Source organism: Syngnathus typhle, linkage group LG13, assembly GCF_033458585.1.
Source record: "Syngnathus typhle isolate RoL2023-S1 ecotype Sweden linkage group LG13, RoL_Styp_1.0, whole genome shotgun sequence".
Taxonomy (NCBI): domain Eukaryota; kingdom Metazoa; phylum Chordata; class Actinopteri; order Syngnathiformes; family Syngnathidae; genus Syngnathus; species Syngnathus typhle.
Genome location: NC_083750.1, coordinates 4,050,034 through 4,072,154, shown reverse-complemented (window position 1 = coordinate 4,072,154; position 22,121 = coordinate 4,050,034). Strand labels below are relative to the sequence as shown.

The window sequence follows — 22,121 nt, the reverse complement described above, 5'->3', positions numbered from 1 at the left end:
CAGCGCGTTCGCTTCTCTTCCGGGGGGGGGGTTCTAATCGGACGTCAAGCGCTTTGTGTGGCGGGCTCCGTCTAGTGTGGAAACTGAGAAGTGCTCAAGCTGTTGTGCGGGCCAAATTTAATTATGTTAGAATTAGAATTTGCTGCGGGCCACTAAAAAAAGGACCGCGGCCGCAGTTGGCCCGCGGGCCGTAGTTTGGACACCGCTAGTCCAAGTCTAAGTCTAAGAGAGAGCGATCCACTAATCGCTCTCACACTAATTTCCCCGGAGTGACTATTTAGAGCACATCACAAAGATGATATTTGACGCCGCGCCTCGCTTCTCTTCATTGCGCCCGAAACGACGCAAGGCCTTTGCTGGTTCCTGAGATGGATGCTAATTTCATCCGCGGCAGATGACGACACAGCAGATATCATCTCGTGGTTGTCTTCAAAACATCAAATAAACACAAACTGTGTTTTTATTTTTATCGCCACTGATAATCCTTTTAACTAATCCTCATCGAATCTCTCACAATGTTAATCCGCCAGGCGTGATGGCCCATATAAACATTGCGAATGGAGACCCGGCGTGAATAATGACATTGTTTTGGTTCATTTGTTGGCAACAACTTAAGGCTTTCACATGCTGGCAGGCTAATGCGTTAATTTTATTGTTGTACATGACCAGCGTTAGCCAATAAACAAAATCATAATCGCAGATAATCTTACTAACATGACACTGTGTTGCCAATTTAGATGGAGTCCTGCCTAACATTTAGAACCAATGCATGCGCTTAACCCTAAGGACTGTCATGTTTTCAAAGGATTTTTTCCGATATCAAAAAAAAACCCAGCCATGCCTTGGAGAAGGAAGGTAAAATGCACTATGTGAAAACCATACAAGTGAAAAACAACAAATTGTGAAGAAGAAAGAAGGAAAAATCTGTCACATTAATTTTGTACTCCCAGCAAAATTAATTCATTTTCAGTTTTGAACCAAGACCTTGCTACCCCGTTATTATAACAAACTGTAGTATTATTTGTGAGGAAACTGGTAACATACGACAGGCTAAAGCATACAACACTGTCGGTTTTATTAGCGTTGGGCAAAGCAAGGAAGTTGGCAACAGAAATAGAAAGAAAAGAAATAATTTATGCAAACTCTCCTTTGGGTTGAAAATTAGAGCGCTGCACCAAGAAGGAGAAGGTCGTTTAAAAGCAAATTTATGGCAGCCATTAGGGTGTCAAGAGGAGCCCTTTTTCCCCTCCTAAACTGATGGGTTCTTTTGCAATGTGGGGCTTAAATGGCTTGATTGAGAGTTTGAAAGTAGCTAATGCTATTTCTTAATGAACACAAACATGTACAGTGGAATGTGGAAAGTTACTAACGTCCACTGATCTGGGAAGAATTTCTACCAGATTGTGAAGTGGATCTCTGGATGGAAGGAAGGAAGGAAGGAAGGAAGGAAGGAAGGAAGGAAGGAAGGAAGGAAGGAAGGAAGGAAGGAAGGAAGGAAGGAAGGAAGGAAGGAAGGATTCACTGTGCTAGCGAGCTAGCAGGTTAGTGACACATGCATGGGCGGATGGCTAACTAGCAGTTGGCGTTAATAGCTATAGCAGTTAATGGACTTAACCCTTGAATGTCTGAGTGACATAAAAGCCAAAATAACCTGAACATATTGATATGGCTTTGGGAGCACTTCCGAGTTTTGAAATCCGTTCTTGATGACAACTTGATGGTATGTCAGTGAGCTAGCTAGCTAGCTAGGAGCTAACATTTGCAGGTAGCTCCCTGGACTTATGTATCTTGCTCTATCCTTACTCTGCGTTCATTGCCAAGCTAATTGAGTATGTTCCGTTTCTAAAGCACAATGGTAGACTTTAACGATGTTGCGAGCTGTGCTTTAACCCACAAAGAAGTTTTATATTTATAAGCAACCAGAACAGACAGCGTGTGGGTGTTTGTATAAAAGTAAAACATCGGTGGGAAGCGCCACAAGCAGACACGACAAAAGATTGGCAATTCTTAACGATAAAAAGGTGGCTATGGGCTAATTTTGGGGGCACTAATTTAAAAAGTAAATTGGCTAGATGACAGGAGGATATAAGGCAGCACGACAGGGGGGTGGGCAATGGCAAAAGCCTCGTTTGGCAGCTTTTAAAGCACAATGGCGCTCCCTACACGGAGTTATGCCGGGAGAGAAAAAAGATACGGAAGGTACAGAAAGAAAATATTGAGAGGCTTAGTCAGAATCTCATCTTTATTCTGTCATGTTTTGATAAGAGCTCATAAAAACATTTATACGATTACAATAAAAAGTTGTGTTCTGTTAATGACAGCGTCAAATTTGATGTGTCATTTTGATAAAAAGGCTCACAGCATGTAGAAGCCAGTAGACGGCTCAGCTCATTAGGTTTGACGTTTGTGTGTCTGTGTGGATAATTTAGATGATACAAAAACATCTAATAGATGCATTGTATTGTACATGAAAGGAGACATATCAAGAAAAATAACTGTCTCATCTTTTTTTACTGTATCAGCCGATTTACCGAAATGTCTGCGAGCAAGCTATTCTGAATTTTGACTAAAAAGCTTGTTGGATCTAGTTCGGATTTTATGTCCATCAATTGACGTCCTCTGCTTTCTGGAATGAAATAAAAAGATAAACTGCAATTATCTCAGCTCATAAACAAAGTTTACACACAGACATTAAACAGATTTATTACAACACCTGTTTTTCACTAATTGTACAAAAATATCTCCGTTAAAGAGCCTATTCCGAACTTGTTGGTAATCAAAACAGCTTCACCTTCCAAAGTATAAAAACAGTCTCCATGTATTTCCATCCGTGAACAATATTTTTTCAACACTGCCAATATTGGGTATTCTTCTTCCAATATTAGCTCCAAAATCCCCATCTGCACTGCAGCAAACAAAATCTCCAAAATGCGGGAATTATTATTCAGTTGGCCGTTATTTTTCTACGAGTTCATTCAGGCTCTGGCTCACATGCATCGGGTTGGCAAACACACACAGAAACACACACACTTGGCTGCAGGAGAACACCAGCTGACAGGTGCTGCCTCTATGAGTGGCTCCCATCCACTCATTATGTACTCTATGTGTGTGTGTCCGCGTGCACGCACGTGCGTATGTCCCTCGGAGTCCAACCAGCCCACCCCTTCACCTCTCCACCTGCACTTCCTTCCTTTTCTTTCCCACCAACTTTCCCACCATCTTTCTTAAAAAAAAAAAAAAACAACTCTTCTCTCGCCATCTCATATAGTACGAGAGCGAGATGAGCTATAAGGGCACACCTGGGCCTGCCATGAATACAAAAACATTTTTGAGTCCCCGAAGAGTTTTGAGAGTGCTGAGACCTCTTCAGCTGATGGCTCCATCCTTCTCAGTACGAGTTGCAAAGTGAGCGAGCAAATGAGAATAGCAATTAGGTTAGAAAGCGAAAGCTCATCAACGCGTGTTTTACAGGCGAGAAAGAAAAGCGCAGCGTTTATTTTGAGTGTGTTTAATGGCAACAATACAATTACAAGTAGCGTCATATGTTTTTTTTGTAATTGCCTAACTATAGTATAGTCCCAGGTTTTTATCCTGAACAATATTTCATAAATATATTCCTTTGCTTCTAAAAGAGATTTGATTATGGAACTAATGCTCTACAGGTCAGGTTTTTGGCTACAATTGGGTTTTAATTACTATATCCAATTATATCTTTTTTTAATTTAATTCATCCACTCAAACAATTAAATGTTACAGCTCTGAATCTATGCTTATGCGTATGAAAATATGTACTGTATTTTCCGCCCTATAAGGCGCACCTAAAAACCTAAATTTTTATCAAAAGCCTTATATATGGATCAAGTGATGAATTTGTTGATCCATACTGGTTGTACACAGTGCTCTGCCAAAATGTTTTAGTACGTTTTAGTACGACTAGTAAATTACAAGGTCGCATCGCTTCCCAACATTACGGTAACTGTAGTCAGGGGGCGTCACCGAATAGCTGTTGTACCCACGAGGCTATTTCATTTCAAAATAGGCTGCTCCGTTAATGTTTTGAGTAAATCTACGGATCGATATGGAAGGGAAACATAGGTAAGTAGTACCAATTCGTTAGATCTAACTTTAGTCAGTTCTGATCATTTCATAGGAGATCGTTTGAGAAACGCGATTGTTTACACTTTGCTGAGGCTCATGGGAGATTGCGAGCTGAGGCTCATAGGAAATTGCGGATGGCTAATGCTATAACGATAGCTGCTATACGGGCGAGGCTATTTCATGTCAAAATAGGCTGCTCTGTTAATGTTTCGAGTAAATCTACGGATCGATATGGAAGGGAAACATAGGTAAGTAGTACAAATGCGTTAGATCGAACTTTAGTCAGTTCCAATCATTTTATAGGAGATCGTTTGAGAAACGCGATTGTTTACAGAGGGTTCGTTGGTTATTGGCTAGTGGGTGCATACCGCAACCCTAGTCAACCTCAGTTTGTTGCAGTGAAGCTTCTATTTTATGCGCCTTATAGTCCGGTGCGCCTTATATATGGACAAAGTTTTAAAATGGGCCGTTCATCGAAGGTGCGCCTTATACCCCGGTGCGCCTAATAGGGCGCAAAATACGGTATGTGTGTGCGTGCGTGTATGTTTGTGTGTGAGCAACTACAAAAGCATCCTGATTATAGCATCACAATGAAAGGATTGAAGTTGAACCATGAGAATGTTTGCAGAAATATATCTACCGCAAGCATCTACATCAACACGGCGGGGCATCTGAACACGCTTGCCGGATCCGGGCACGTTGGGAGAGAAAGAAAAGAGCAGCAGGTGATGTCTGGCGAGGTAAGTGGCGAATTCACGGCCACCCGCTGGGTATCTGATGCACGCTGCTTACAAAAAAAGAATCTCAACCGGCCGGGCTCCTTGCAGAAAACACACCGCTGGATCTTTTGATGCCACAGTCGAATATGAAAGAAAACCAGCTAAATCTGCAGTAAACATAATAAAAATTTTTGATTCCACATGAAGCTTGGGTTGTTTTTGGCAGGCAACAACTGCCGTGAGGTCTCGCTGTGAGAATGAAACAGCACTACGCTTGATATTAAATCCATCTTCTGTTGCGGATCGGCCAGAAAAACTACACTAGCTCTGCTGCTAATTGGTAAAAGAGTGGAGGTGCTGATAGCTTTCCAAAATCTTAAAAAAGGGGAACAATAAAGGCCTGGCAACTTAAAAAAAAAAAGAAAAAAAAATCAATTTCTTGCCTGTTCAAAACTCTAACTCTTCATAAGCGTATTAAATATAAATAATAGATCCCTGCCTAGATCACTCTGAGGCTTGCAACGTTACAAAAAAAAATTGGCCAACACTAGCTTCAACTATCGGTACGAATTTTATTTTTGTCATAATAGAATGGATTAAATAGATGAGTCATGGCCGAAACAAAACAAAAAGTGGTTCGAAGCAGCCATTTCGGGCAAATATATCTGGATGAACCCCAACCAAAGACTTTGCCCAAATTAACACCAACCGTAAGAGGAAACTGCATTATTTTTGGTCTGGTCCTACTCATGCAGGCACAGCATGTTTGATTATTACATCAAGGAGTAAAATCATAAAAAAGATGGGTTTCTGAAGAACTGAAATTCTCTTTTGGTTTTGACAATGCCTGAATTAACAAATGGCATGGCTTTGCTGGCGGACAGAGCGTAGGGAATTAATTGAGAGGTTGACTTACCCAGACCAGGGGGGTTTTCAGGACATGGCGGCAGGGGCTTGGGCGAAGGCGGCCGATTTGCGTGCGGCCGCGCGGTGGGCCCCGCCTGCTCGCCCGTGGCCAGGTAGCTAGCTGCGGTAGCGTTGAGCCTGGAAATGTTGTAAAAGTAGAAATGATGTCCGCTGGCGTTGTTACGAGAGCCGTTGCGCACGTTGTTGAAGCGGCTGAAGAGGTCAAAGCGCTGCGAGTAGACATCAAAGTAGAGGATCATCATGATGAGGAAGTGGAGCAGGCAAAGGAACAGGACGCCCTTGCAGATGCGCTCCAGAGTTCGGCCCAACATCAGCCGGGTCATGGCCGAGGACGACGAGCGGCGGACGACCGCCGGCCACGACGAAGATGGCGCGGCGCCGTTGCAATCATGCGCTCATTGCGACGGCCTTGTGGTCGATATCCCGATGGAGAAGAATACTACAGCGCATGCAGTTCACCTTTCTTTGCATTGGGTCTCTGGGAGACACACGGGTGCTGCAATCAAATCCCAAGCTGCCACTTTGGTCCCAAAGTTTCCCTGCATGACCGTCAGATCCAAAACTATTTGATTAGAACGGATCCTGGGTAGACGGAGCACGCTCGAGCAAGGATAATGAGCGTTATCTCAGGTATAAGGCAATGCGATATGTGCTCATGCTCCAACGGCGGTTGGCGGCCATTCAGATGAATAAAAACATGGTAACGGAGTTCCAGCAACAGGTCATCCTGTTGCCGTCTGGGATGTTGGCGATGTAGACCTCCTGGATAGTGGTCTCAGGCACCTAAGGGGACAAAGTGAAATTAAGTCAAATTTAATTGGAGTAGAATCTTATCTAGGGTTGTCCTTATCCAATATTTTTTTTCAATATATTATTTCAGTGATTATTCTATTGATTAAATGAATAATCATATACATTATTTGCATTAAAATGTGTAAAAAACAATTATTTGCAACAATTATCAGATCAGTTCTCACTGGCTCTAGGTATAACCAAGCCAGGATCCCAAATATACGGACATTTTCCTGATTCCAGAAAAAAACCATCGTATTTTCATTTGAGCAACGAATCCTGTTAAAGATCCAACCAGTTTCATTCCTGATTAAAATAAGTCTAAGAGTTTTTAGTAAAAGTAATTTAAAAAAAAACACTTTCCTAAGTGTCCTTCTCCACTTCAAAAATCTCATTTTCCACACACAAAGCCTATCTTTACAAAGTGTCTTTACTGACACCGCCAATTCATTACTCTTTCAGCAAGCCTACTCGCAGCCCAAAAAGGTCAGTGGAAATGATTCTTCAACAAAACAAGGATGAGAACAATTGTATCCCTGCAGTTGTTGTTTGAGCATTGAAAGACATGTAAGGTAAAAAAGAGCTTGTTCTCTTATTCCACTCCACACGGCTGGCTTGTTTGTCTCGCAGCGGGAGAAACTTCTTCATTAAAAACTTGGTGGAGGAACAGAAGAATGAGGCCATTAAATGTGCTACTGAGAAAACTTCTCCAGAGGTCCTCATGATGAAAAAACACGTTTGTGTCATATTTCATCACCAAGTAGTGTTGTTAGTGATACAACCCCCCCCCCCCCCCACACACACACACACAAATTTGACTGAATGTTTACTGCAAATCTTAAAATGGACTATTTAAAGCTTTCTTCCCCCCCCCAAACACCTTGTCTTTATTGGCATTTAATTTTTTGCGTTTTGTCAAATTTTGTCAGACCTTTAGTTGAAAGTCTTTTTTTCTAATTCTTTCCCCTTCAATGCATCGCAATAATCATCAATTCTAGACAGATTTTCGCTATTCATGGGCCGAACCAGTTTCTATCAGTCACGAACGTACAGCTCTTGTATTGGCTCCCATTATTCAAGTCCGTACCAAAATAAGTGCCCCATGAGCATTAGCATCAGCTATTAGCCATACACAGAGGTGGGACTAAGTCACACATGTGCAAGTCTCAAGTGAGTCTCAAGTCTTAACCTTCAAGTCTCAAGTAAGTCCCAAATCATTTTTTTCTTGGGCAAGTCAAGTCAAGTCCTTAAATAGGTCAAGTCCAAGTCAAGTCCTTAAATAGGTCAAGTCCAAGTCAAGTCACCTTATTATTGCAATTTTACCCGCAGAATCTGATTTTAGTAACGTGAAAAGACAGGATATAAGTAACTTTAAGTAACCATCATTGTCCAATGTGTCTAACCTGTTTAAAAAATATGACAATAATTTGGATTTGCACTGTAATTACTGATATTCAGTCAAATACACCATGGAATCAAACAAAAAAGAAATGACCTCATACAATGATTGACAGCTCAATCCAAACAAATGAATGTCTGCCGACAGTGACTGACACATTTGAGTTGCAAATATGAAAAAATAATCTAGAGAAAATCTGAAAGAAGAAACATTAAAGAGCATTAGAAACATTTTATGGTTCATCTGTAGCATCTGGAGACACCAGAGCTCTATAAACTTCAAACCGACAAAGTCGTCTGGCTGTCTGAAATGTTTCTGTTGCATATCTTGCACTGTGCTGTCCGTCTTTTGCTGTCATAATGGTAATTACGATAGCCGAAGGTACCGCTCCTGCTGACCAATAAACACGTTAGGTAGGTAGAGAGGGCACGATTGATTGACAAGGTAGTGATCCAATCATGACAATGCCATTCTCAGCCTGCGCTCCTACTGTGTTATCGATATTACTTATTTAAAAGTATTATTAATTTTATATTCAAACTGAAAAAACCTAAATAACACGGAAGTCATTCAAGTCATCGTGTCTCAAGTCAAGTCCTGAGTCTTTAACGTCCAAGTCGAAGTCGAGTCTCAAGTTTTTTTATTTTTGTCAAGTCAAGTCACAAGTCATCAAAACAGCGACTCTAGTCGACTCGAGTCCAAGTCACAGTGACTCGAGTCCCCATCTCTGGCCATACATATTAGCCACATTAGCGTGTGTTTAGCCATGTTCATAAAATGTTGAATTCGATTGTCAATAAATACATTTCAGTTCAAGAATGAGTCAATAAGAAGCCCAAGTGACTTACCGTAATTTTCGGACTACAAGTCACGTTTTTTTTCATAGTTTGGGTGGGGGGGCGACTTATACTCAGGAGCGACTTATATACATATGTTTTTTTTCACTTTTTTGGGCATTTTATGGCTGGTGCGACTTATACTCTGGTGCAATTTATAGTCCGAAGATTACGGTATATTTTACTATGCACAGTCCCGAAGAAATGTGGGGATATAAGATGGCCTCCTGAGTGTTTAACTTTATCTATTTTTTTATACAGTTGGAGTATTTACATTTAATAGCTCGGCAGGGCTCCGTCGTGACGTTGGCGCTGACACAATTACGACGGCAACTCTCTCGACGGTGTGTGTTCTCTAAAACTTAAGTGCAACTTTATGTCTGGGAAGAAGCACGGCGCAGCAGATCTCGAAAGGCGAAGATGATTAAGCGACAGTGCGTGCATCTACGCTGTATGTATGTGCTTGTGTGCTTGTGTGTGCGTGTGTGTGTGCGTGTGAATCAAATCAGTCGAGTGCAGTCGCTTGGGTCACGGCTTTAAATTGAAGACTTTAATTCAAGATGAAGGAGCATTGGAAGGGAAATATTTCATGCCGTTCTCTCATCATTTCTGCTCTCGTCACATAAATGTAATGGATGCCTCACGCGCAGCTGCAATGTTTTATCGCAAGTTGACAAACATGCACGTCCGCGCACACACACAAACATGATTCTAAAGAACCATGGAACCTCAAATATAAATTGTAAGTAAATGTGAAAATGGTTTATTACAATGATTTAGAGTCATTTAATCGTGCCAGTGTACCTAATGTTGTGGCTGGTGAGTGTCTTTTCCTGTGTGTGAGTGTGTGTGTGTGAGTGCGTGCGTGCGTGTGTGTTTCGCAGATGTTTTCAGTAGAGCCCTCAGGCTTATTGTATATCCTCAACTCATGTGGAAGATGACATTTTGTCTCATTCAAGCGGGAACAATGTGGATGTAAAAAACAAAAACAGAAAAAATGTTTATGGCTCATGACTGGAGCTTGAGGAGACGTTATTGTGCAAAAATTGCAAAAAGCAAACATTTAACCACCTGGAGATCGCTCCTCCTTTCACCTTTCTCCTTTAACCTACCTCAAGTTTCTGCTTATCAAAAATGCATCAGCAAGGCTACACCTGATCATCTGGAGCACATCTTGCTGGAGGCAAGTTTAGTTCCCCCAAGTCCACAGCACAACACAACTTGACAGACAGGCAGAAGCAATGCAAGGTTGCTAGCTCAGAACTACGGTAGCTAAAATGCCAGGTGGGAAGCCACAACTTCCTGGTTAATTTTAAGCATGGGTCCTTGAGAGTATTTTGTGCCTCTAGATGTCCGACAAACTTTGTGTGTGTCAAACTGGTATTGGACACTAATTTTTCTAACTTTCCAGGGCTCCAAAATAAATATCTGGGATTTATGGGAGTTCTATATGGAGCCCCTAAAATACACATTTTGACAACACCATCATATTTAATTTACGTAACAGTTGCTGATGTCATTTTTTTGAATGGATTACACGGCTGTCATGGAAGGCGACATCATGACAATTTTTGTGTGTGTGGGGGGGGGGGCGTGTAATATCGAAGCAAGTGCTTGAGAATTTAGGTCATTTGTTGGTCATAAAACATAAATATGCAGCGGGATGGCAGTGAGTATCCTTCATTCAGGCTCTAATACATAGGTGTCAAACTCAAGGCCGGGGGCCAGACACGACCCGCCACATCATTTTATGTGGCCCGCAAAGACAAATTGTTCATGGACTTCATGTGTCCATACGAAAATTACATTCAAAATACATTACCATTCATCTTAAAAGATTTCAACAGTTTTTCCTAGTCTGTGATTTCAAAACTAGTTGTCATTAATTTGTTGTGTAGCCTATACTGTATATAATATAAAGCGTTGACAGTCGCAATGGCTCTCAGACGGAAACTATGACTACGATGCGTCCCGCGACAAAAATGAGTTTGACACCCCTGCTCTAATATAATTTATGTGAAGTACGTCAATGCGTTTACAGATCCACAGCAAAATATTACCCAACGCCTAATAGTAAGTGAGTGGCTCGCTTGGGGCATTTATTTACTCAACTCCAGATGATTTTAGAAGCATCACAGCACTAATGATCAACATGCTCAGTGGGGATCTCATTTCTTTTTACAGGTTTTACTTTGGCGACAGTTTGAAGCCAGTAGCAATACAGCTTGATTAGGTTAGCAATTTCTGTGCTGATTCCATCAAGCCAAACAAACCGCCGTCTGTTATGTAAACAGTAACACCAGCGTGCGACTTAAAAATCATGACATAGCCAAAACGCCATCATTGTTTTTACTTTTCGAGCGAGCGGGCTTGAGGCGCGCTGTCGCCCACTTGAGATGAATCAGACGCTCGGCTGCGTGCTGACCTTTAGCTGTTCATTAAAGCAAGGAGAGGCCAGGCTTCCCCGGTTTACCGTTCATATCCCTGAATCCCTTGTGTGGTCCTTAACAGAATGTCAGTAACAGCAGAACAACACAAACTGGAACCATTACGGGATGGACATTGACTACATTTTCTTGGTTGACTGTGGGAAAAATATATATTGACAGTGGTAAGGCGAAGGTCACACTGCAGATTTTAATGCTCAATGTAGACTTTTACATCAAATCATTTTTGTGTGCGTCTCTTTACATATCAAAGCTACCTTCGTCTGTCTGGCGTGAGAACTAAATGTGTCCCGCATGAGCAGAAGAAGAGACAACATTGTGCAGCACGTATTGGCTCATCTTTTTATCGCCTCATAAAATACAAAGGACCGATGCGAGAGGCGGTATAAATATTTGGGGGAAATGAGGTGAGGCATTTCGATCTCCGGAGACGTCTACTAAAGATGACAACACATCTCTGCCGTGCATTACAAATGAACAGTCTGTGCGGCTGAATTACTACTATCACCATAAATGTCCACTTTATGCACTTCATGTTTCAAGTGGGATCAAACTAAAGTCAAATACTATAAAGTCTATACAGTTACTCAAAAACACTTTGCAGATTACCGTTTTTTTCCGTGTATAGTGCGCAATATTTTACTAATTTATTGTCCTAAAATCTGGGGTGCGTATTATACATGGGTACAAAGAAAAAAAAAAAAAATTTTTTTTTTTTTTTTTTTTTAAATAAAGTCATGGTACAACAAAACCAACAACAGGACTGACCGACAAAGTCGTGGAACAAAAAGACAGGGTGACATTACCAAAGACAGGAACAGAATGACAGTAACACATGCAATGATCCAACGGTGAGCGAGGGGCAGACAGGACTTAAATACAAAACACGTTACATCGATTGAGGTGACACAGGAAGAGAGAAACTATGGCAACTTAGACACATAGCAAAACTGGGGACGAGACATGACAAATCTCCCCCGAAATAAAACTCACCTTTCTTCTTGTTTGTTGTCAATCGCGCATCGCATTCAGCCATCCTGCCCAACACACTTAGTAAAATTCATAATTGACGACACATCGTTTGATGCGATGGTGCAATCCTCGATGGTGTGTTATTGTCAAATATTGTTTGTTTTTTAATCTCCATCGCGGACCGGACGTCATACGGAGGCCGCCATTACAGATGCGCAGAACGGTTGCGCAAGACACGTCAGCTATATAAAGAGCGAGAGTTCAGTTCTCCACCTATTAGTTTCAATTCACAGTTTAATTAGCAGTTTCAATCAGCAAATAACAAAATGCGTATTACAGGTAATATTTTATTTCACAACTTTGCCTTGTTCCTTTCGTCTCTGCTGTTCATTTCAAACACGCTCCATACGACCGCAATGATCTTGTATCAGACGCTCGCTCGATCACCTGCTAGTTTGCCGTCTGTCACAATGTACCCTACACAAATCCGAAACATTTGTTGCGGCTCCGAGTCACGACGAGGGGCAAGTTTTGGTTTCCAAGGGTGTTTTTATTCCTCTTCAACGTCTCTCCCATACAGAGCCGCCGTGTGCGCACGGAGCGCGGTGGTGCGTTTAGGGGCAGTCGGAGAAATCAACGCCAACAAAAAAAATGACATCCAGCCTAGTTAAGACCATACCAAAGACTTTAAAAATGGGACCCATTGCCTCCCTGCGTGTGTGACGATCTTTGGGACTTAAAAAAAAAAAAAAATAAATAAATAAATAAAAAAATTTTTTTTAAAAAATTCATAAAAATTGGGTGCGTATTATACATGGGTACAAGCTTTTTTCCAGCATCAGCATGCCATTGTTAGGGGTGCGTACTATACATGGGGGCGCACTATACACGGAAAAAAACGGTATATCTTATCAGACTTTATGATCAATATAATCGATTCTATAAATAATCAGTCATGACGGCCCTAAAATAAATGATTTTTAAGAAAATGCCAGACTTACTGCCAGTGGTACATTTAACTGGCCCAAGACTGTGCTGTGTGTGTTACTGTAACTACAAAGGCAACAACAAAAAGCTAAAAGCAGCAGAGTAAAAAAATATATATATACAAAATAAGCAGCAGCAGCGCAAAGATGAAAAGCCCAAAGAGAGAGAAAATGTACTCAAGAGGGAATAAAACACAAGGCTCTTGGAGTACACAACACACTGCTTCTCAGCCGTCCAACGGTCTGAAGGAGGTCGGGGCTCTTGAAAATGAAAACATCCGACGGCTGCTCTTCAACCTGCACGTTGTTGCTCGTCATCGCACGACAAGAGCCGCAAGTTGTTCAACCATAAACTTCGGGAAAAATATGCCTCTAAAGTTGCAAAGAACTACATTGACTCTATTTTGAGATTAACTGAGGTTTCACTAGACTGGCTGAAAATTCAGGAAAAAAATACAACACTTAAGTTGCATGGATCCCTTAAGAGCCTAATAAAGATTTTCTAAGAATCCCATAAGATTTGCGAATGTCCTCAATGTCCCTGACCTCGTACAAAATGCCGTATTGGCCTGAATATAAGACGACCCTGATTATAAGACGACCCCCTCTTTTTCAAGACTCAAGTTTAAAAAAACACTTTTTGAACGCCAAATTTAATTTTTATACAGAAAATGATTACATCTGAAACAAATGATTATGACAATATATTCGAGAAAAAAAGCATGTTTAACTAACCGCTGCGCACAAGCTCCATCAATAGCGATAAGCTGAGGTAACTCTCGCGAGGCTTCAGGCGCGGTGACGTAACTTTACAACGTTTCAACATCATCATAGGAATCTTTCTAACAGCTATTTTTATTTTTATTCTTTGTGACAGGGGTTCGCTTTGGCCTTTAGAGATACCTGGCGCCATCTAGCGTTGTGAATGGGTATAAAGTCTAGACCCCGAATATAAAACGACCCGCACTTTTTCAGTCTTATTTCAATGCAAAAAACACCGTCTTATATTTGGGCCAATACAGTACTGTTAAACTGAAAATTGAGAAAATAACGCATCTAATGTTGCACCTAATTTGATTGGTAGATCCTTCCAAGTCATGTTAAAGTCTCATAAGATTTGTTAGAGTCTCGAGAGATTTGCAGAACTTTCTGAAACCCCTAAAGTCATACAAATTGGAGTTCAAATGAAAAGTAGAGCTCTAGAGTAGCACAGGAGTTCATGGATACAACTTTTTGATATTTGAAGAAGTGTTGCGAGATTTGTTGAAGTCTCATGAGATTTGTTAGAGTCCCTAAAGTCAAATTTCAGGAAGAATGATCTTATTTAATTGCACACATCATCATCATCATTAGAACCTGTGTGGATGTCTTGCAAGATTCACAAAATGTTTGATTTGCTTGTGAAAATCTTCATGTCATTCAAATCGGAGTTCAACTGATAAAATGAGCATCAGAGTCAAGATTTGCTCATTAGATTGGTCAAAGTCTCAAAAGACCATAATAATTTGAACTCAATCACTTATGTTGAAAAAGGTCAAAGTCAAAGTCTGTCAATTTTCTTGTCAATTTCTTTGCATGCCAAGACACACAAAGAAATCGAAATTACGTTCCCACTATCCCACGGTGACAAGACATAGCACACAATATCCATACAAGTAAACAACACAAAAAAATAAAAACAAAAAGGCACAAACAATGAATAAATAAGAGTGATGAATAAATAATAAATAAACAAATAACATAATAAATAAGAGGAGCAAAAACGGAGCAAGTGTGCATACAGCAGACAGTTAGAATATAGCGCAAAAGTACAGGACGCTACGCAGAAGGGGGGAGAGAGTTCAGGATCCTAACAGCCTGGAGTATGAAGCTGTTGGTGAGTCTGGTGGTGCGGGAGCGCAGGCTCCGTACCTCTTCCCAGAGGGCAGAAGATCAAACAAAGAGTGAGCGGCGGGGTGACTCACATCACTCACAATCGTGGTCGGCTTGCGGGTGAGATGGGAGGTGTAAATGTCCTTCAGGAAGGGGAGTGAAGCACCAATACTCTTACCAGCCGTGTTCACTATGTGCTGCAGGTCCTTCATGTTGTATTCAGTGCAGCTACCACCCCAAACAGCGATAGAACTGGAGAGGACGCTCTCAATGGTGCCACGGTAGAATGTAGTCATGACGGCCGGAGGAGCACTTGCTCGCCTGAGTTTCCGCAGAAAGTACAGGCAGCGCTGAGCCTTCTTCGCCAGTGATGCGGTGTTGGTGGACCAGGAGAGATCCTCACTGATGTGCACCCCCCCAGGAACCTGGTCCTGCTCACTCTCTTCACCACAGCACCGTCGATGGTCAGCGGGAGGTCTTGGGTGTGACCCTTCCGGAAGTCAACAACAATCTCCTTGGTGTTGTTGACGTTCAGCAGGAGGTTGTTGTCCCTGCACCACGTGGTCAGAAGGTCAACCTCCAACCTGTATTGAGTCTCGTCGTCCTTGGTGATGAGACCTACCAGAGTCGTGTCGTCAGCAAATTTCACTATGCGGTTGTTGCAGTAGGTTGCAGCGCAGTCATGCGTCAACAGGGTGAAGAGCAGCGGACTGAGCACACAGCCTTGGGGGGCCCCCGTGCTCAGCGTGATGCTGGCGGAAATTTTGTCGCCAACACGTACCACCTGAGGCCTCTGACAGAGGAAGTCCAGTAGCCAGTTGCAGAGGTAGATACTGAGGCCCAGCTTGTCAAGTTTGCAGATGAGTCGTTGTGGCACTATGGTGTTGAAGGCAGAACTGAAGTCCACAAACAGCAATCTCACATACGAGTCCCTTCTCTCCAGGTGGGTGAGGGCCGAGTGGAGGGCAGAGCAGATGGCATCCTCAGAGGACCGTTTGGCTTGGTACGCAAACTGGAAGGGTTCTATGGTGGGGGGGGAGAATGGATCTGATGTGCTCCATGACAAGCCGCTCAAAGCACTTCATGATGATGGGTGTCAGTGCCACGGGGCGGTAGTAATTGAAGCAGGACGGAGCAGGTTTTTTCGGCACAGGTACGATGGTGGCAGCCTTGAAACACGAAGAGACGATGGCCTGCTGCAGGGAAATGTTAAAGATGTCCATGAAGACACCCGTCAGCTCCCCAGCGCAGTCCTTCAGCGCTCGACCTGGGATGTAGTCAGGGCCCGCCGCCTTACGGGTGTTGATAGCGGCAAGCGCCCTCCTCACGCTATCAGCAGAGAGGCACGGGGGCTGCTCGTGCGGAGGGGGAGGGGTCTTCAGCGGGCAAGTGCTGTTCTGAGCATCGAAGCGAGCATCGAAGTGAGCAAAGAAGCGGTTAAGATCGTCGAGCAGACGGACGTCGCCTTCACAGCTCTGCGGCGCGGGCTTGTAGTCCGTGATGGTCTGAATGCCCTGTTAAAGGCTCCGTGCGTCCCTGCTGTCCTTGAAGTGGGCGGTAATCTTGCAAGAGAACACCTTTTTTGCTTCCTTGATGCCCCGGGACAGGTCGGCCCTTGCTGTCCACAAGCCAGCCTCATCCCCCGCTCTGAAAGCTTTGTCCCTGGCCCTCAGCAGCCTAAGGACAGCCCCTGTCAGCCATGGCTTCCAGTTAGCTCGGGTGACGATGAATTTCGAGTGGGTCAGATCATCAATGCACTTCGTGATGTAAGAGGAAACAGAGTCAGTATACTCCTTTATGTCCGTCCGATCGTTGCAAGTGGCCGCCTGCTTAAACATTTCCCAGTCAGTAGTGCCAAAGCAGTCTCGAAGCGCATCAGAGGCACCCTCAGGTCACACTTTAACCCGCTTGCGAACCGGCCTGGATGCTTTCACCTGTTTTGCTTTGTCTGTATATGGGCAAAAGCATAACAGTGAGATGGTCAGAAAGTCCAAGATAGGGGAGGGGGGCAGCTTTGAAAGCTCCTTTATGTGAAGAGTAGACCAGGTCCAAAAAGATGTCGCCACGTGTTAGAAAATTAACATGCTGGTGAAGCCTCGGAAAAACAGACTTCAGGTTAGAATGATAAAAATCCCCAGCGAAGATGGTGAAACCGTCAGGGTGTGCCGTCTGTTGTTCACTGACAGCCTGGTACAGTTCACTAAGAGCCGCGATCCTGTCGCCTTTGATGTTGGAAGGCGGGGATGTATACCGCGACTAGCAGAATCGCAGTAAATTCCCTTGGCAGGTAAAAAGGACGGCACTTAATGATCACAAACTCCGCCAGCGGCGAGCAGCGCTTGCATACCCACTACAGAGTCCCGGCACCATTCGTCACGGATGTAGACGCATATTCCACCTCCTTGCGATTTTCCCCCTTTTACAATGGCCACCGCCCGATAGCACGCTAGCCGCTCCAGATGTACAGCAGAGTCCGGAATGTTGACAGTCAACCAAGTCTCAGTGAACACGAGCACACAGCAGTTACGCACTGTCCGACGTTCCAGGACGAAGCAGTCCGAGCTCCTTTAAAGTCTCCGCTTCAAAGTCCAGAACGCCACAAAACTCGCTTTCGCCGATGCCGAGCAGAACCTGCCTGCTGTACTTGTAGAACACATAAAACTGTCGGACAAACACTCGGAAAAACACTCATTAAACGAACAAAACACCGTTCGGGCGGAACAGAGAGAGGTCGCTGCGTGTGCACACGCCGCCATCTTGAAAAACATTCACAAGATGTTTGAGTTTCACAAGATGTGCTTGTGAAAATCTTCATGTCATTCAAATTGGAGTTCAACTGATAAAATGAGCATCAAAGTCAAGATTTGCTCATTAGATTGGTCAAAGTCTCAACAGACCATAATAATTTGAACTCAATCACTTATGTTGAAAAAGATGCCGACCGACTAAGTCAGGACTCAGCAACGTCATTGATTTGCATTCACTGATTTGCAGAAATCTTCTACTCCACAGGAGTCGTGCCAGTTAGAGTTCAACTTCCATACGACAGCATCAAAATGTCATGTGATATTGATACAGTACAACTGTCACGCAAAAGTATTGTCTGGAGCCCAAGACCCCCCCTGCTTCAAAATCTTCTCCTCTGATCCAGCTGCTCATTTGGCAGCAGAGCAAAGGAGTAAATGAAGAGCTTTGGCGGAAGAAGAGGAGGATGGTGGTTCGGAGGAGTAGATTGGCTCCGGAGCCAATCTATTTCAACTTCGAGCGTCTTTTCTGGCCTTTCAGGCTTAAGGCCACCGCCGTCCAATTATGCACTCCGTGGCTGTCCGTTTGATCAGCCTTTGTCCTCTATGCTCTGGTCTGAATAGGCCGTGTTTGAAGGCTGTTTGGCCACTCGTGTGTAAAAACAACTCCAATGGTGTTATGCTGAAGAATACCGTAAATGCAAGGAAGGGTAAAAATGGAAATGTATAGCTGGAAGGCCTTAAGGTTGAACGAGCACGCTGGCACAGTTTGGTTGCCGCTTCTCCATCTGAAAATTGTATTTTTTTATTTTATGGTTGACATTCATCAGGATTAATAGCCGTATCGTGGTTAAAGGTAGAACCTGGCCAGGCTTTCACTTGTCACTAGGACCGCTACCCCCTTTTTCATGCCAGCTAGCTAGCAAGCGCCCTTAGCTCACCGCCTAGCTCTCGACAACCAACATCTTGCGCAATAGAAATAAACCGATGGAGAACAAAATGAATCCACAAAGAGACAAAATTGCAAAAAAGTGCTGAATATTATAAGTGAAGGCTTAAAGAGTACTGTGTGGTCCAGGTTTTTGCAGATAAAAAAAAGTCTATTGAATCATTTCTAATGCATCACACACATTTAGCTAATTGTGTGTTATTCTTTATATCAGCATCCCGAGAGGCACGCGCTGACTCCAATCAACTTCATCTATCAGGCATCAGTGTTTCAGAGCGCTGAAGCTGTGACCTTCCGTCTGTAATTAAACGCCCCCGACGACACGGGCGCCTTTCCGCTATCTGATGAGCGATAGCGCAGCCGTTGCTGCCTGGCGAATGAGCGCTGATATTGGCTCGTCTCGCCTCGCCACGCACGAGAGCGTCGAGGTTCATAGGCCAAACCCCCGCAGCTTTACGACAAATAATCCATGTAGTAAAAAAAGAAAAAAAGTGTACGCTAGGTTGCGCACATCTATTATGCGCAGGCAAAAAGTATAGTAATTGTCATATGATTATTGTCATTGTTTCTGTCAACAAATAGTCATGATAAACTCCAACTAACATATAGTAGAAATAATCTAGAGTGTCAAAAAAGTCTAGGGTACACACAATTACACAAGGTACATCTTAATGAACTCCTTACTCCTAATCACTCCTCTCACCAAAAGGACCATGACATGCTCAGCGACGTCTGAATGTGACCACTCTTCTCACCATTTTATCACATTACCCACCATCAAATAAAACAGCGACTTGAAATAATCCACAGAGCCCAAAAAGTCTTGGCCAAGTTTGCCCACGTGTATAACTAACACAAACTTCTTTAGTCAGTTTCGCTGGGGAAAAAGAAAGTCCCCCCCACACTTGGTAACACTTAATTTTTTATTCATCACTCGTTTTATTTATTTATTATTTATTAGTTATTGTTTGTGCCTTCTTGTTTTTATTTTGTGTCGTCCACTTGTATGTTTATCGTGTACTGTGTCTTGTCACCGTGGGATGGAGGAAACGGAATTTCGGTTTCTTTGTGTGTCTGACATATGAAGGGATTGACAATAAAGCTGACTTTGAACTTTTTGGACTTTGAAATTAATGCAAATGCCAATTACTATTCATGACAACTGTCACACTGGCCAACAGAAAATATAAGGACAACTAAGACTAATAATCCACAGTCAAATAAAATCCCACAGCAAACATGAGTCTATAGTGCAAACACTACTTAGAACAATTAATCAATCACCCCTGTCATCGGTTCCTTGTAATGACTGTTACTTTGCAGAATGAAAATAAAACAGAACACGTAGAAACAAGCCACATACTCCAAAACTCTTGGGCATACTCATGCGCAGATGCATGTAAACCTGATTTTACCAGTTAACCATAATAACACCGCCCTGCAAAAATAGAAATAAACATGACAACTAATCCAAGGAGTTGAGCTAGAAAGTGTTTCACCTGGGCTTTCCAAACACTACATTCCTTTCTATGGTGTCTAAATGACCCTACCATAGAAACGATACTAGCTTGAAAGTCAACAGTGTGCTACTCGATATTATTATAAGCGCATCCAATAGTTAAGTGACTTACAGCATCGCTCCGGTCCCTCTCTGAAGAGATCCTGTGTCAGAAATGAGAGACGCGTCGGATTGGATTAACATCCCGCTCTCCCCAACCTGCGTGGAACTGCCTGCTTGGGTTAAGCTTCATCGTGAGGACCGACCTCCACATTCATGTTACCCCCCCCCCCCCCACCAGCATCATCTCAATGAGAAACATGCACAAAACAGACCCCTGCACAACTCATGATACAATATACACGCATGTGTCTTTTAAAGCAAATATCGAATTATGCAAAATAATGGGATGGCTGCAGAGTGGAGTTTTGAAGAGCTGGGAGGCAGCTTTGTTGTGCATGGGAGGGAGGGCTAGCATGGCGGGTGGAAATGAGACAGTGGATGTGGAAGAAACAAAGAAATAGCACCCCAAAAAAGATGAAAAATTGGCTGAAATAAAGCGCGCACGGGACGCAAAGGGAAAGCACGAATGCTTACCTTGATTTTGTCAAGCGGGTAATTGCATCTTTGTCCTTTGCAGCACATCGTATGAGAAAATAAATAAAAAATAATTATTTACAAGAAGTAAATTATTCACCCTATACAGACGGATATGGACTCTCAGATGATGGAAGAATGAGACCTAAAAAATGTGGGGAAAAGAAAAAGCAGCGTTTAGCTAGCGTCAAGCGTATCCGCCGCGTCGACGTCGTTCAAGCGAAAAGGAGGCGAGTAGAGAAGCGACGTCCTCATGGTTATGATGTCATGTGATTACATTTTTTTTACAAGGCAACGACAAAAGAAGAAAACGGAAGGAAAGAATGAAGGATGGAGGGCTGCTCCTCTTCCTCTCTCCAGCAGGTCCCTCTGCTTTGCTCCGCTTTCACTCACTACGGAAGCCCGAGGAGAAAGCGAGTGCGGGGGGGGGGGGGGGGGGGGGGGCTTTTGTTTTTGCTTTTTCTGCCTTGTAATGTTTTTCCATCCATCGTATATTAATTTTTTCTCTCAGACAGTGGGTATCAAAAACTATACTGTTTGTCTTTATTTTAAAATGGGAAAAGGTACAGTTAATCATTGAGCAAATAATTGATGTTTTAACAGTTATATTGCGTTACATATTTTGGAATATAAAATATTAAAAGTTGGTTGCATTCAACTCAACAAAAATGAAATATGAAATTTAAACAAAATCTATCAATCATCATAGGTACACTTCACCTATGAGAGACAAAAGGAAAAAGAAAATCCGGAAAATCACATTGTCCGATTATTAAGGAATTTATTTGCGAATTATGGTGGAAAATAAGTATTTGGTCAATAATAAAAGTTCATATTAATACTTTCTGTTTTCTGTAAGTATTCACAAAGTTTTCACACACCGTTACTGGTATTTTGGCCCATTCCTCCATGCAGATCTTCTCAAAAGCAGTGAGGTTTTGGGGCTGTCGCTGGGCAACACGGACTTTCAACTCCCTCCGAAGATTTTTGATGGGGTCTAGATCTGGCGACTGGCTAGGCTACTCCAGGACCTTGAAATGCTTCTTACGAAGCCACTCCTTTGTTGCCCGGGCGGTGTGTTTGGCATCATTGTCATCCTGAAAGACCCAGCCATGTTTCACCTTCAATGCCCTTGCTGATGGAAGTTGGTTTTCACTCAGAATCTCACGATACATGGCCCCATTCATTCTTTCCTTTACATGGATCAGTCATCCTGGTCCCCTTGCAGAAAATCAGCCCCAAAGCATGATGTTTCCACCCCCATGCTTCACAGTAGGTATGGTGC

General features: G+C 42.9%; 1 protein-coding gene across 3 annotated transcripts in view; it reads right to left on the bottom strand.

The window, feature by feature from the left end:
- The window catches only part of b4galt2 (UDP-Gal:betaGlcNAc beta 1,4- galactosyltransferase, polypeptide 2), a 53,568-nt gene extending 32,333 nt beyond the window's left edge, over positions 1–21,235 (bottom strand). Inside the window, exons 1-2 of one of the 3 annotated variants that reach the window (XM_061295782.1) lie at positions 20,837–21,235; positions 5,734–6,527 (exon numbers count right to left, since the gene is read on the bottom strand). In XM_061295782.1, the coding sequence (XP_061151766.1) occupies positions 5,734–6,067 (334 nt within the window). In that variant the 5' untranslated portion in view covers positions 6,068–6,527; positions 20,837–21,235. Of the gene's footprint in view, positions 1–5,733; positions 6,528–20,372; positions 20,532–20,836 lie in introns of those variants that run through there. The other 2 variants (XM_061295784.1, XM_061295783.1) reach the window with 2 other exon arrangements.
- Positions 21,236–22,121: the final 886 nt, after the last annotated feature.